Source organism: Gnatocerus cornutus, chromosome 5 (genome assembly GCF_029298725.1).
Source record: "Gnatocerus cornutus isolate USDA-ARS CGAHR chromosome 5, icGnaCorn1.1, whole genome shotgun sequence".
NCBI classification, from domain to species: Eukaryota; Metazoa; Arthropoda; class Insecta; order Coleoptera; family Tenebrionidae; genus Gnatocerus; species Gnatocerus cornutus.
The window spans coordinates 15,562,133-15,577,906 of NC_142237.1; the positions used below are offsets into that span (position 1 = coordinate 15,562,133).

General features: G+C 33.3%; 1 protein-coding gene across 3 annotated transcripts in view; it reads right to left on the reverse strand.

The window, feature by feature from the left end:
- Ca-beta (Calcium channel protein beta subunit) overlaps positions 1 to 12,875 on the reverse strand; it is a 71,310-nt gene extending 58,435 nt beyond the window's left edge. For all 3 annotated transcript variants that reach the window (XM_088035324.1, XM_088035323.1, XM_088035328.1), the window contains exon 1: positions 12,258 to 12,875. In XM_088035324.1, coding sequence (XP_087891450.1) covers positions 12,258 to 12,326 — 69 coding nt within the window. In that variant the 5' untranslated portion in view covers positions 12,327 to 12,875. The remainder of the gene's footprint in view (positions 1 to 12,257) is intronic.
- Between the last annotated feature and the right edge of the window lie 2,899 nt (positions 12,876 to 15,774).

Here is a 15,774-nt window from a genome sequence, read left to right on the forward strand (position 1 = left end):
GTGTGTTGGGCGGATATTACAACGACGGGTTGTAACTTACATCTTGAGTGCTTTGTTGGACTTTTCAGGGCAAATCCTGCGACGGCAGCAGGAATGCGAATTTCAAAAAGCCAAAATTTTGACCGAGGAAAGTCAAGATTCCACGATTTTTATAATAAATCTCTTGTAATTTATCTGCACATAAGCTTATATTTCTTTTAATTGTCAAAATTACATAGTTCCGTGATAAATTGTGATGAGTACGCCATCATTAAAATTTAATCACAGGTTTAATTATAGGCCCAAATTTGCTTATTTGGATAACAATTACCAACAATTTTAGAACCGATTAATCACAGGATGTGAGAATCTTAGAAAGCTATTGGCAGAGATGTTAAATTCTGTCGTGATATTTCTAAAATAAAACAGCGCTAAATTGCGATTATGCAAAAAGAGTGTTGTCAGTTTAATGGATATTTCAACGTGAGAGTTTGTTGACACAAAGTATTTATTATTAGATAGCCATTTAATAATTTCAAACTTTCAAGTATGACTCATTTTACAGTCAAAAATGCGCTTTCTTGAACTGATCTTTACTGATTGCTTTCAGTCTTCGGGAAATAACTCAAAAAACAACTTAATTTAATTACCGGCCAAAGTAGGAAGGTGAGTTCAAATCTCACTGGGAGCCACACTATATTCAAGTGTTAATTAATTAAAACTGTCCGAAATAGCTAAATCAACAAAGTATAAATTACATTTCGACGCAAAAACTCATTTATTACCCGACGATACAATATTTTTGGTTTGCATGTTTTCTAAAAATTTTAACTACATTTTAATCGACTCACAAATTAGGAATTAATCATCATATTAAAACGTGATATGAGCATTTAAGTTGTTTTGTTGCATCGTTCGTTTATGTATGTATAATCTCATTATTTATAACGTTGAGACGGTAAAAAAAAAAACGAGGAGAGTATTGGTCAGACATTATTGTTGCGGTCCTGATTGTTAATAAGATTACAACTGATTGCCTTGTTTGTTAAGGTTGAAATAAGAGAAGTTCGGTTTGTTTGCGCTTCTGCTTCTTCAGATTGTTGGCAAAAAGCGGAGAGCCCCAAAGTTGTTTTTAATTTTCCTGGACACCAGATGGTTTTCCCAATGCTTCTAATTAGTAGATGCTAATGTGTCCGTTCCTTGTCATCAATTCCCAACCCTTGCAGCTGGGGAAAAATAAAGGTGTCTTTAAGCCCGCAGGTACTCATCACTTATTGAAAATCTCCTGGTTGTAAAAACAAAGATGGTTGCATTTTACCTGTATTTTTTATGTGAATGTGGCTCCTTGACCGCCTGCTGGTTCGTAATGTTAAAGTATCAACTCGTATCCGAATTTAGGGGAGTGGTCGTTTCATTTCAACCACCTTGCATTTCGAAATGTTAAATCACCCTATTCACGGTCGGACACCCCCGTCCCTTCCATATCGCATCCTCATGGTACCGCATTGTTCCCAAATATGAAATCTGCCAAATAATTGTAGGGCCTTGTCTGAGCATCGTGATAAATGTGAGGATTTATTTTCTCTTGCGTTAATTTAATGAGGAGCCAGGTAGATTCACACTTTACCTTTACTTGAAGGATTTTGATTCGGTGGATCGAGTTACGCGCTCAAATTGCTCAGAAAAATTGCATTTCAGCATTCTTTATTTGTTCCGAAATTATTTCCAAATCATTAAGCGATTATCGAGATGATCAAATTCCCGATTGATAAACAATTCGTCAAAAAACTGTACCTTGAGCAACGAAACAAAGGAAACCTTGAGACAGTCAAAGAATTTTCTCAATACCTGGGCGAATCCATAAAAAAATATGTTAATGCCACGTTCAGCGTCTGGAATAATTCAGTAAGCGCTCCTGTGATCTCTGTTCTTTATTGCTGACTATTAAGAATTTACTTTGTTCATTGATTTCGAGGAATTTTAAACGTGACGACATTAATTATATCTTCACCAGTGGCGTACGTCACTCATACCTCCAAGTCGCAATTAGATTTTATCGTCGTGGAATTATTGTAAGAACATGACATAAAATGTGAGAAAAGCAACCTTAATGGCGAAAATGTCCATTAGCCGCCCGCGCCATTGCCCAGCAAGCAATCTCACATTTTTGCAGCTGGTTAGCCTCAAGAGGAAATTTATTATTCTTTGTTCATAGCTAAATTTTTCTATTATTTATTTCATCGACTGGAAATATGCATTCGCAACCTTTCAAGAATGCTACAGGAAGAACATAACTTTAATTAATTAGATAGTACATCACTTGAGAAAAAGACGGCGGCCCCTTTAATGCCTGTCCTCGATTTGAATAACCACCGAACTTCTTTCTCTCCGACAATTTTGCAAACCAAATTACTTCCACGGAACTGTTGACGTCACGACAATTATTCCCACCGAAAAAGTGACTTTTGGAAAATGGTTTATCGTTTACCTACTCATCTCTGAAAAGCATATTTTACTATTGTTAACACACATTTTCTTCCCACCTTCTTCTACAAATATATCGTATTCCTGAAATGTGTTCGTGTCAGTCTTACTTATTCTTTTAAAAAATGCTATCACGCCTCTGCTTCTGCATAAACACATAAACTAAAACCAGGTGAATAATATACATATAGTCAATTGAATATTTATCACAGACAGATAACCTTGTGACTCGCAGTTGTTGATTATTGGATGAAATTATTTTACTGAAATGTAAAGTGATACGTCAGGAACAGTGATTTTGGGAGGTTTCCACTCGTTTTTTGCCGATAGGACTTTTATCAACGATCGTCTACAGGACCGGAGTTGGAAAATTTGTTAGGACAATAAAAAATTAAACCCTTGCTTGTAAACCTCCCTAATGACTCCGCCATAAATCAGTTTTCCTACGGTAACGATAAAATTTTTACAACACTTGAGTTTTAGGGTTTTAAGTCATGAATCAAAGTCAATCGGACGATTCGAAACTGAAATTCATAACATTAAAGTGTAAGTAAAATTGGTGTCTTTCTGTGTCGGAATGAGTCAGCGAAAATCGCCGAATTCCCTGCCGATTCCAATAATGGAAGTTGTCTGATCCTGACATTACGCGGCCACCCCCAGAATGGTGGTAAGTTAGGTTATGAAGTGGCGCAATGCAGTACGCATTTCTGGTCCGTGTCATGATTGGTTTGAAGTAGGTCGTATTATCATAATATCTCATTCCCTCGTCGTAATGCAGGTAAAAATGTCGATCCTTTGACCGAAGTGGCAACGGTAAAGTCCCTCATGAGATAGACCTGCAATAATCGTAAAAGACTGTGGGATTGAAAAAGTGCGAGATTCCTTTCGAAATAAGTAGATAAACCGTTTAACGCTTTCAGTACCTACCCTATCTTTAATTAACTAAAGGAAATCACCAACGAAGAATGTTTTTTCTAGGATGTGCGTAATCAATGTAAATTTATTCAAAACAACGATTTTCGTGTAAAGACGAATTCCTTAAATTAATGTAGCATGTAGTGGTTTTTTATTGGGACTCGATCAAAATATGAAGTAATATATCTACGAGTATGTAAAATAGCGCTCATAAAATTCTTCTTGTTTGCACTGTTATCGGTTAGTCTTGGAGAGGTGACAATAGACACCTTATGGGCATATCTAATCTGTTCATACGTCACAACGCTTCGGTTTCCCATCATAATAAAGCTATTCATGTAATGGGACCAGGTGTATGAAAAAAAATCATTGGGATTTGACTGAAGCGTTAACAGCAAAGACGGTATTTTTCCTACGCGTTCATAAAAAGGTGAAATGAATTTAGCTTGACGACATTTGAAATTGCTCGGATCAATGGAAAACTCATTTTATCAATACCGTCAAATACAACTGTTTCGAATTGCTAGCAAAATTGTCATCAACCACCAAATGAATTTCGAATGTTGTTTTATTCTTGTTGGAACCTTTTTCCTAATTTTTTGGCGAGGAGGATCAGATTCGTTAATAAATTAGTTTAAAAAAATGTGCTTTAAGATTTGTAAAGTTGTCACCAGCATTTCTCTCCAAAAATAACTGAAATTACACCTAAAACATGTCGCCAGAGAAACAACACAGAAACTGTCCATTATTAATTTCCTCAAGTGTCGTTTATTTTAAACTCTCGTTTCTGTGATCATCCTCATTTGCAATTTTAATCGGCTTGACTCTCCTCCTTAGAACAAAACAAAATTACTTCTTTATTTAAATTAAATATTTACACAAAAAATAACAATCAATGAAAGTATGGAGAAACCAACACTTCTTGACACACTACATAACATACCTTTCGTCTTAAAAAAACAGAATTTATGGGAAAAATGTTTTAAACCATGTTGAACAGGAGAACATCCTACAAATATTTACCAGCGGTGATTAACTGCCTAATGTGGCACGCAAATTTCCAGTGATATTTTAAAAGAGATGAAAATGTATTGAAGGTACGATATTGTCAATGAGTTTTATTAAAGGTTTATTACCACCGAAACTCTCTTCCTTTATGGGCCAATTATCAGGACGAAAAACTGGTAGGATGGTAAAAAACTAATGATGGTAGTCTATGATTAGGCATTAATATTTCTGAGTTAATGGAGAGATTCTAATTAACATTCACATGATTTAGTTAAAGGTGCCGATCGTGGACAATGTCTTTTATTGCTTGAATTTTGAATGACCTCCCACAAAGGTTATAATTGAAACGTGGGTAAATGATTAATTTTTTTAAGTTTGTCTCTGAGACTCAGCAATTGGAGTTATTCATGTGAGTTGTCAACTAGTAAAATACCAGTTTCTTCACTATCTCTAAATGTAGGTTTTTAACAATCCTCACTTTTATCCAAGCGTAACTTTCTGGTGGGATTAATGATGATGCATCATGCAATAATTAATCTTTCTTGTACAAACCAACGCCGAAGTGCTCGTCGGATGTGAACACGAAAGCGTTTTGTCACCTCTAAATCCAACCCACGGATTCTTCTCTTGGTACCCTTGTAGCAACGGCTTAATAAATAATACAGATAACGCTTTTATTACTAATTTATTGAAATAGTAAAGTAAAAAGATGAATCCATAAAAGGAAGAATCCCTATTATTGTATTGTTTCTTGACCGTGATAGCTCAATAAAAAAGATATTTCCAAATATTATTTTATGACGTCTTCTGACTTTATTCCTTCGGTATAAGAAAAGTTTTGTTTTTATGCGTGTTGTGTTTTCAGTTTTATTACAATTTAAATTCATATTAACGTTACGCCCTTTACGCGTCTGTATTCTTTAAGATCTTATCCGTTCCAAACTACATTCTTTTACCGCCAAATGTTCTTTCCGATAGATTAATAGTGAAAAGACGTTTCATTAGTTGGATCTGACGTAACCTGACGTCAGGTAAAGTTCAAAAAGGGATATTTGAACATCCCTTTGTAAAGGACCTAAGATAAAATCGCACCTGCACTAGTCACTATAATCTCAATTTATATTAAAAATAATAATAGCAGCAGACTTCCTTTTCTGTCTTACACACACCTGAGCTTAGTGAAAATTAACGTTGTTTGTTCTTCAGGTATGTCGAAGGGTGAAGAGATGAAGCAGGTAAATGCAATGACAAGCTGCACCCCCGTTATGATTAAGGGAGTGAACCGTTGGTTTTTTTATGCCTTCCATCACGGCCATAAAACGGGATTATATTTCACATAAGACAGTCATGGTTTGAAGGATTGAAGGGGAATATTAATCCGGCGCTATTATATTCCGATTCCATTTTGGTTTATTAATGTTACCGCGCCACTATTTCATGGAAATTCTGACAGCACAAGGTCGCATTTTCACATCACAAGTGGGTAGTTTATGAACTCATCTACATACTTCAAATTTACCTCCAATTAAAAAATCTGCTGCGCTGAAATCGAACAAAATCACCAGTTTATTGATTAGAAGAGTGCTATTGTGACCTAAAAATTAAACTTGTAGAACCGTCGGTATTTTAAGATCCACAGGGTAATATTATGGTTTTAGGGGATTATACCTGTGGTCGTTAGTATTTATGTGGTGTAATTATTGGTACCCCACAGAGAGAATCTTTAATGAAAGTCGTTTAGTGCAGAGAATCGCTTAGATAGTAAAGGTACAAAAATTTATGGCCGTTAGATTTTTTGCATTATGGGTGGGTTGCATGCACAGGTCTGTTTTGTGCTTTTCCACAAACTAAAACGGCGGGGAATTACTATGACTATGTAAGTAAAATTGTAAAAGAAGAAAAAGAAAAAATTGAAGATAATAAAACATAGTCATAAAGAGGTAAATTCGAAATCGGAACCAAAAATAGAAAATAGACAAAAAAAAAACAAAACAGTACACAAACCAACCGGAAACACAATTAGTGGCTTAAGTTTACAAATATCGAAGCTCACATCAATTTCTCAGACTTTTCTTCTTCCATGTGAGATGAATTCTTTTTCTACCAGGACTGACTTCCTTTTTATATTACATTAATTTATAAAATGAAGCCATTTTCATTTGAAACACAGCAGACAATTTTCCATTAAAGATTTTTTTTCCGTCCCACAATAAGACTGATCAAAAAAGATTTGTTATATTTAGAACGAATAAGAAACACGTGCGTATCCCACAAAAATGTTATTTCTGTGACAAAGTGACTTTACATGCAATGAAAGAGTAATACGTCGCGACTGTTTGCTCAGTAATATCAATCCCCGGTTTTCTGAAAATAGATTAAATTCGTCCGGAATTATTTGTAATGTAACTTTATCGTTATTTATGTTTATTGCGCGACAAAATTCATTATCTCGCTGTGGCCGGTTATTTATATCGACACACGTTAATTTAACTTATCGTGTCACAACAATGTGCATTATTTACGGGAAATATTGTTAAATTTCAGTGGTGGTAAAGTCAAGGTCTTGATATTTATTCCGGAAACGTAAGACCCCCTTATCAATTTTAGCATACATGAACATTGTGTGAGGCATTTTTGTGATAAGCATATTTTGGCAATATTTTTATACAATTATTGTAGTCACGCTATTATTTGGGAATTGATAAGCTTACGTGAAGTGGTACGAAATTTGAATAACGTGCGAACTTAAAAACAGGAAAATTATCATACATTAGGGAAAATTTCAGGCCAAGTAATTAATTGGAGACGATAAGATTGGGGATTTCAGTAAATATGTTTACGATTTGCTCAATTTACGCCATGCTAAGTACAGAAATACTTGGCGACGAATTAAAGGAATTTACGGCAGGAAACATTAATCTGCAAAATATTTTCGGAGGCTAAATAAAAACTACTTAGATATTGGTTACTAGAAAAAATAGATCACGATCCCAGTCGATTTTAACATTTTCAATAAGTTAAGTCGCTCTTTATTTTAATCAAAGCATTTTCTTAAGGCTATTCATCTCTATATTTATTTCTTATTCAGAATCAACAAATGTGCGTCGTTTTACTTGAATCTTAAAATAGTCACCAACACTAATGTCAAAGTGAAATACAGACATGAGAAATTCAATATTCTGTTTGAGTCGCTTTTTTAACTTCCGATCTTGCCACTGAAGAATAAAAAAAAAGATCAAAAAAATCCCTTTTTTCTCAAAAAAACTTGCTGCTCAGTGATGCCCAAGTTTTTATCAAAGTCATCCTCAATAAAATGATAAAGTTGCTTTAAAACTGAGCCGGCACACCTCTTAATAATGAATGGATTAACACTATGTGGTACAAATTACAAATTACGCGTTTTCAATTAATCATCGGACCGAAAGTGGAATAATAAGAACCTGAGGACCGCAACAAAATGATTTATTTTCTTTTGGATCAGAGTTACGTGAATACAATCAAATCCTGTATCGAAAGGAATCTAGAAACTACTTTGGTGATTTGTATACTTCCTAGAAAATAGAAACTAGTAATGAAATAATATTATTTATCGCGGTCTCATGTTCACCATTTATTACAAATCTCAAAATTAGTATCCGAGATGGCAATAAAATCATAACTGGTTTCGTTCTGCTAAAAAACGGATATAATAGTAATCGAAGCTGACTCCTCAAAACGAGGTTTGCATCTTGTTTTTTTCTGAAAAAATATTACAGAGCGGTTTAGTGCGGTCATAAATCTTCAATCTACGGTAAGACATGTGCCCACTGGCATTTTGCAATAAATTTCAGTTAATCTAATTTTAAGGTTATTTTAATTGAATTATAACCGAAGAGTAGATGACGGAAAATTATTAATAGAGTGTCATGATATGTGTAACAAGATATGAACTAACGGGAGATTGTAGATTTCAACTTTAATTATTTCTACCTTGTTGCGGTTTTAAATGCTTGGTCGGTTTTATTTTAAATAAATTTATTTTGGTGCATTGATACGATTTTCAATTTTCATGAGGTGCAATGGCGTCGTTAAAAATTAATTTTGTAATTTAACAGTATTTATTTTTAATTTAATCAGAACTGAACAAATATAGCGTTTGTTTATTTTGCGTGGTCCAATATTTTAAAACTATCTCATGCAAAAAATAAAACAATTATTTAACAAAATTTATTTTGTTTATGATTGACTTTTCTACAAACAACACTACCACCCGCACCCCAATTGAATAAAAAATGCTGAATCGGTTTTTGTTTACTGTTTACTTGGCTTCCAGGTGATTTAGAATAGTTCTTTCAGGTTACTTCTATTATTTTGGCGATTTTCAAAAGTTGTTGACTTCGGAACTGGGTCAGACAGAAAGATGCGGTTGGCACCTCTGACTGAAAACAATTTTGCGCATTTTACGAAAAAAGCAAATGTGTGCATAAAATTTTCCTATGAAAACAAATACACGTTTGACATTTTAGTGCCAAATTACGAAAAAATTCGAAACCAGAACAACGGCGCCGGCGTGCGCCATTTTTTTTCGGTTTTCTCGTGGTTTATTCGAACTTGTTGAGCCTTTGAAAATTGAGATTTTAGATTAAAAATTTTTCTTACTCAAACTTGTTTTTTAATTTGCAGTTGCTCTGCCTGTATTTTTTAGAATAAAAACTTGAGCCATCGGAATAAAACTGCACTTCTGATTGATTTTATGGATTTTTTAAAATGTCGACCATTTTTGAAGGTTAATATCTAAACTTGTGTAGAACAAAAGTAAATCGTCGTCGTTTTTATCGTGTCCTGAAATATAAAAACTCATTTTGAATTCTTTTATTCACACTTGTAAAATATTGGCTGGATCGGTATAAAATTTCGTACCCTTAGAGATTTTAAGCTCATCTTTTGATTGATACTAAAAATTGCAATATCTCGCTTGTTTGAAGAGCAATTTTAAAATCATTTTAGTCGAAATTTCAATATCTATAAAATGGCTTTCGACCACAAATGTATGTAAGTAGCAATTAGATGTATTTGTAAAATCTACAAGCTGATGAAAAAAAAGCACCCATGGGTGGAAGTACCATGTCCTTTTTTGTTAAACTATCTCAGAAATCAAAGCAAAACTCATCATAACCTATTCCTTTTTACATTTTTTTTTTTTCAAAGAAAAAAAATTGCAATGCCGCTCAACACTTTCTAATAAAATTATACATTTGCAGTCTCCGCAACTAATAAGTAACTATGTAATACAAAAAGCTTTACAAAGTTGCAACATTGAAAAATTTTCTACAAAGCCAAGAAATGGTACTTTTAAAAGTTTAAGAATGTTGATTTAAAGCATTTTTTTCCTTTTTTTGATACAGAATATCTATACAGAATAATCTAATCGCTAACATTAAAATTGTTATAAAAATTTAAACCAAATAGAGTTTGATTGTTTAAAAAAGAAAGCTTCTACCTTAGTTAAAAAGCACAAATTTTGTTTTGGTTTTCAATTTTGGGCTCTGGAAAAAAATAGCTGCAACATAATAGGTAGCATAGGAGCCTTTTTTTATCACCCTGTATTAACAATTAGTATTAATTTCAAACGAGATATAAAATTTCACTTTCCTACAATTTCTCTAATTCAAACTCAGGATTTCGCGAACGAATTAGCACCCCAAAATATTTTTTTAATTAATTATCAAAACTGTCAGTTGAAGTAAGTATACTTTTCCAAGTTGAGACTCGTTATTATGGCCCTGCAATAACGATTACCGCAAACATTAGCAGTGGTTTCGAGGTTGTAAAGAACCCTGTCATAAATTAGTTCTTAGGTAGTCCGAGAGGTCTCAAACCAGGACCGGGCCGCAATTTTTTTTTCTTTTCTCCTTTCATTTTAAAATTTAGTAAATAAAATAAATCCCTGATTGGTATAATTTGTATATGAAAAAAAAACAAAACAAACAATTAATCGGAATCATAATAATGATTTCTTTAGCATCTGATGAAAGATTCAAATCATCTTCACTCCCCTCATCTGCCAACGCAGGTGGATTATCAATGGCTTCGTCTTGGTTCAGTTCCGTATTTTCCCAAGGGCGGAACATTTTCAAAATTAATAGAAACTTTGAAATCTGTTAAAACAAAATGATTGAGAAACGAATATATATTTGAACATAATTACTTACTCAACCAAACTTGAAAGGGTGTTAAAGGAGTCTTGAAAAAGACTGTTTTAGTAAAATCACAACCAGAAAAACAAACAAACAGAACGCAACCGAACACCTTACTGCTTAAGACTACCTGATTAACCCTTAAAACCTGCCCTTATTAGGATTTACCAACGGGTTGAGGGTATTATGGAATTATCTCTGAATTTTCCAACAAGACGAGAGAAGACAGTTTTTCTAAAACTAGTTGAATAGAGTTTAAGCAAACTTTTGTACCTGGCAGACGTCATTCAATTATCATCTGTACAAGATCTTTTTTTCCAAATTTTTCACCAAATGTTGCTCTTGTGCTTGGCTACAGAAATTGAGATAAACTAACTCTTGTAATAGTACAGCTTCAGATACAGAAAATTGTTGGATCAAACCTTGGTGTTGACAAAAATTGTTTTATCAAAAATACAATTTACATATTTCCAAACACCAAATTTCGCAAAAAATGTTGACGCCTGTTTTGATAGCAATCCTACCAATATCAGAGCGATGATTAAACAGTTTAATCTAATTTAAAACTAATTTTATCCTTATCCAATGTACAGCATCATTACGCTAATTAGCAAACTTTTGTCAAATTATCATTGGACACATCAACAGCATTTAAATCATGACAAAAAAAGTTTTGATCGAATTGGCTTATGATAGGTATGTATGGTTTACTATTACGAACAGAGTTGGCACCAAAAGCACTGTTGTGTCCGGTGCGGTCCTGGTCGAACCCTAGTGATGAGTTGCAACCACAATTTATGGTCTGCATTGTAGAGTCATTTAACTTTTACACAAAGACGAACCCTCATAAAAACGAGTCTCAACTTGGAAAAGTATATTCATGCGTATTTATGGTTAAATTTTCCACTTTCCTGAGATTGTAGAAAAAAATCTTGTTTACAACTCGTGCGAAATGAATATTATGCCCACGAAGTCTAGTGCGTAAAACAGCACCGTTTCGCCAAAAATTGCTATTTTAAAATTAACACTTTGCAAATGTTCCAAAATCTGCAAAGCAGGTCGAGATACTTCAAAAAAAAGTGATTTCGGCGTTATAAAATAAGTAGTTTTGAATTTAAAATAATACAACAAAAAAAGCGTTATGCACAAACAAAATATTTCTAATAATAATAATAATAATAATAATAAACACGGCAACTTCAATGCAGATGGTGGTATTAAATTAATTAATTTATCTCATTAGAACGTAATAAAATAAGACTCGTGCTATGTAAATGAAAACATTTAGCAACTAATGAAATATAACGTAGGTCAGTTATCACGTCATGCTTTTTGCTCTCTCCTATCGAGACGATTTAGCTAAAAACTCTTTGAGTTTTTAAAGCAACACCAATGCAGACAGACGCCAATCGTTGTTATTAAAGAAAATAGAAAAATACAAAATGACGTCTGTATTCAAATCAATTATCGCAAATTGTCTGGAGGCTCTTCATTAAGTTCAATTTAAATCGTTTTGTTAAAAGGTACGAAGCCCGTAATTATATCAAATAAGGTAATCGTGCCTCCTTGGTTATTATCCTACATGTTGTAGCAGGAATAGTTTATTTACAAAGCAGTGAAGGAGTGGCATTATCAGTCAAATTTGGGTTATGTGGGCGAATGTCAGTTATTAAAAAATGATCTCAATTGACTCACCTGTACAGCAAGGTGAGGGGTGATTGTCCCCTGGCAGTCTACAATAGCAGAAGGTTGGCGAGATGTCATGGCCCTGTTAGACCATGTTGTTCCTGCTTGCTCTCTACACGATCATCATAAAGGTTATGTTCACATCAATCGTATCGACACACAAATTTTAACGTCTTTATTGTTCACGACAGGTGAACGACATGATTTTTATCGCATGTTCTTCACCAAGGCCGTCCCTGAACTTTCCCAAATATTTTCATAGAAATTGCCAGGATTTGACCTATATTTTGCCCGACTAGATCGAGCCGGGAAAACTGCACCAAGAGGTTACTTACACCTTTCGGAAGCTCAATCAACAATTATTCTTAACGACAGGTGCATGGTTTAGTGTTATCAACGAAAAAATCAGATCTAGGTGTATCATGAAGGCTCGATACCGACGTTCCTTTCCGCGATCTCTCACAAACCACCAAAAAACCGATCGAACTCAGCTCTTACCAGACGATGTTAAACACAATAATCAATGTATTTTTTTGTAAATATCGCAAATAAGTTTCACACAACCCGCATGAAGAAATGTCAATCAGTACACCACCTGCGACATCGTGGAATTTCGCGAATTTCCGGAAGGCGCCGTGTCTTTGAACGACGCTTACGTCAGCAGCGTCTGTTTATCGATTCACAGGATTGTGCCAGGGTTGCTCCGTTTTGCCATACATGTGAAAAAAGGACGCCGCCATGGAAGGAAAGTGCCCCGGAAAAGGACGACGTCATTGTGACCTTGTTTAAGGGTATGTTTTTTCGGCCTATATCTCCGAGATAAGTCAGTTTATTTTTGCGGGGAATGAGATATGGCTGTATTCAGGCGCCACATGAACTGGGGAATGAGGGAAGGATTTTTTAAAGATGCTACGACGGTTTATTCACTGTTTGTAATTTTTTGATGGCTTTATTGCGAGATTTGAACAGGATGATCACTGGAAATAACCTCCATTATTCTCCGAGGTTTTTACGATGATGGCGATTTAGACGAGGATTGACTTTGGATGTGCCAAAATTGCCACTTTTACAACCGTCTCAAATTTATTATTAGGACCCCGTGAGTTCGACCAAATTTGTCTTCATCACTTACCAATAGATAAGTACCAAGGGTTGAACCCCCCGAATTTTTGATATCGAAAGAGGGAAAGCCACAGTTCGAACAAGCTTTAAATCAACATTGACATTTACAGAATTAAAAATGTTACTTCATAATTGAGGTTTAACATTCTGTTTCAAGATCCCTATTAGGAAAAATATGTAATAAAATTCAGTAACTTTACATTATAAAGGTAATCTCCAAATTTATGTTTCGTGTTACCGCGGCAACTTGTTTATTACGACGTGTCCAACTATTGACTCTCAATAAATACCTTCAAAGTGTCAAGTAACAGTTGTGTCTTCAACATTACGTTAAAAAATAACATTTGCCACAATCTATAACTGTTACGTTCATTCTGAAATGATTTATTAAAATTGAGTTTACCTAGTCAAGATTCTTTAAACGCGACATTTAAAAGCAGTAAAAATATGACATTTAACAGAGTCATAGAAAAAATGGAAAATAATGAATAACAAAAATATAATAATAATTCTAATTAATATTTAAAAATGACAACCAGAGGTGACCTTTACTAATTTGAAAGTGGCCAAATCCGTATGTTTTATAGCTTACAAGAATTTTGTGTGGTTATCGTTTGAAATGAATTAATTTCAAAAATTATGGGTCTTAATCTTGTAAATTGCTTTAAAAGATTCGTAGAAAGTTTGTCTTCCACTATAGTTTGACATGTAAATTGAAAGAAATGTCAAGCTTTCTGGTGTTCCGTAAATTAAAATTTAATTAAACACAATTATTCTATACTCAAAATACAAAATATGTATATGAAGGATAAAAATTTTAAAAATGTACTATGTAAAGGCACTAAAATTCAGATGTTTTTTGCTATAAATGTTAAAATTTCTAAAATTACAAAGTGCTTTGCTTTAAAAATTGAAATTTCTAAAATCTGTTTTTTGCTATACAATTTTGTTGTTTGGTAGAGTTAATACACAACTCAAAAATAGTAACTTCTCTAAATTTTATAGTTATAGCACTAAAATTACCAAAATTACGAAGGGTGTGGAAACTTTTTGCTTGGTCTCAAAAATAAAAATTTTTAAAATTAATTTCTAATTTTTTTTTGCTCTAAAATTTTGAAATTTGGTAGAGTTGAAACATGATTCAAAAATAGTAACTTTACCAAATTTCATAGCTACAGCACTAAAATTACCAAAATTGCGGATTTTGGAGGAGGACATTTGACTTTTTTTTTCGCCTTAAAAACAAAATTTTCTAAATTTTTTAGCATCCTTTCTATAATTTTGCAATTTGGTAGTTAATACACGACTCAAAAATAGTAGCTTCCTCAAGTTGTTTAGCTGTAGTTAAAAAATTAACAAATTTACGGATTTTGGAGGAGGAAGTCGGCAATTTTTGCTTCGTTTTAAAAATTAGAATTCTGGAAATCAAAACCATAAAAAGATCATGAAATTATTATTGCAAGTGCTAGACAATTACAATTACCTTTTAAGGAATTTAAACCATACAAGAATATAGAGGATCTGCACAATAAGGATAATTTGGAGTTTTTAAAGTATCATACAAATTTAAAAATATAAAATAATATATAAATATAAATAAACTGAATACAAAATCGTAAGAAGCTGATGCAAAGTCTCATGAATAATGAAAAGAATAAGGAAAACTTAAAAAAACTGGCATCTAATTTACTTTCCTCTAAAAAAATTTAATAAAACAATTTGACGAAGCAGTAGTACTAAAAACTCTCAACGAAAACTAATAACACTTCTGTCATTAAAAAAAATCATCATCAACAGATTACCTCCGTTTAAATTACAGAAGAGGCACACTTAATTTTTAATGACCTGACTTGTTACAACTACTGTTACTTGTTACATTAATCAACATAAATATGCAAGCGGTCAACCATCTCGCTTGGAATTTATACTTTTTTTTCTTTTGACTTTAATATTACTCAACAATCTCTGATTTGATCTGTTTATCTACCATTTTTATACTCTATTAACTCCTTATATGAAAAAACCTTAAGTGGCATATTGTATAGGTAATATTAAAAATAGCCCTGAGATATTTAGAGTGTCAATTTAAATAGCATTTGAAGAGACCTGAAGTGTTTATGTCTAACGTGAGAATCTACCGGTAACAAGTACCATAACGATCTTAAAAAAATATTGTCAAGATTGGTTAATTGCCGTTCGTACAAATAAAAACGAGGAAACAAAAGGACACACTTGAGGTAAAAATAATACTTGAAATTATTGCCGATTCTTGGAATTGTGACCTTTGTTGTTTATTTCTGACAATGAAACTGTTGTTGTTTACAAGATGAATAATTCGTAGCGGAAAATAAAAATCCATAACTACAGACGCAGGAGAAAATCTAGGAAGAGCACAACTTTTGGT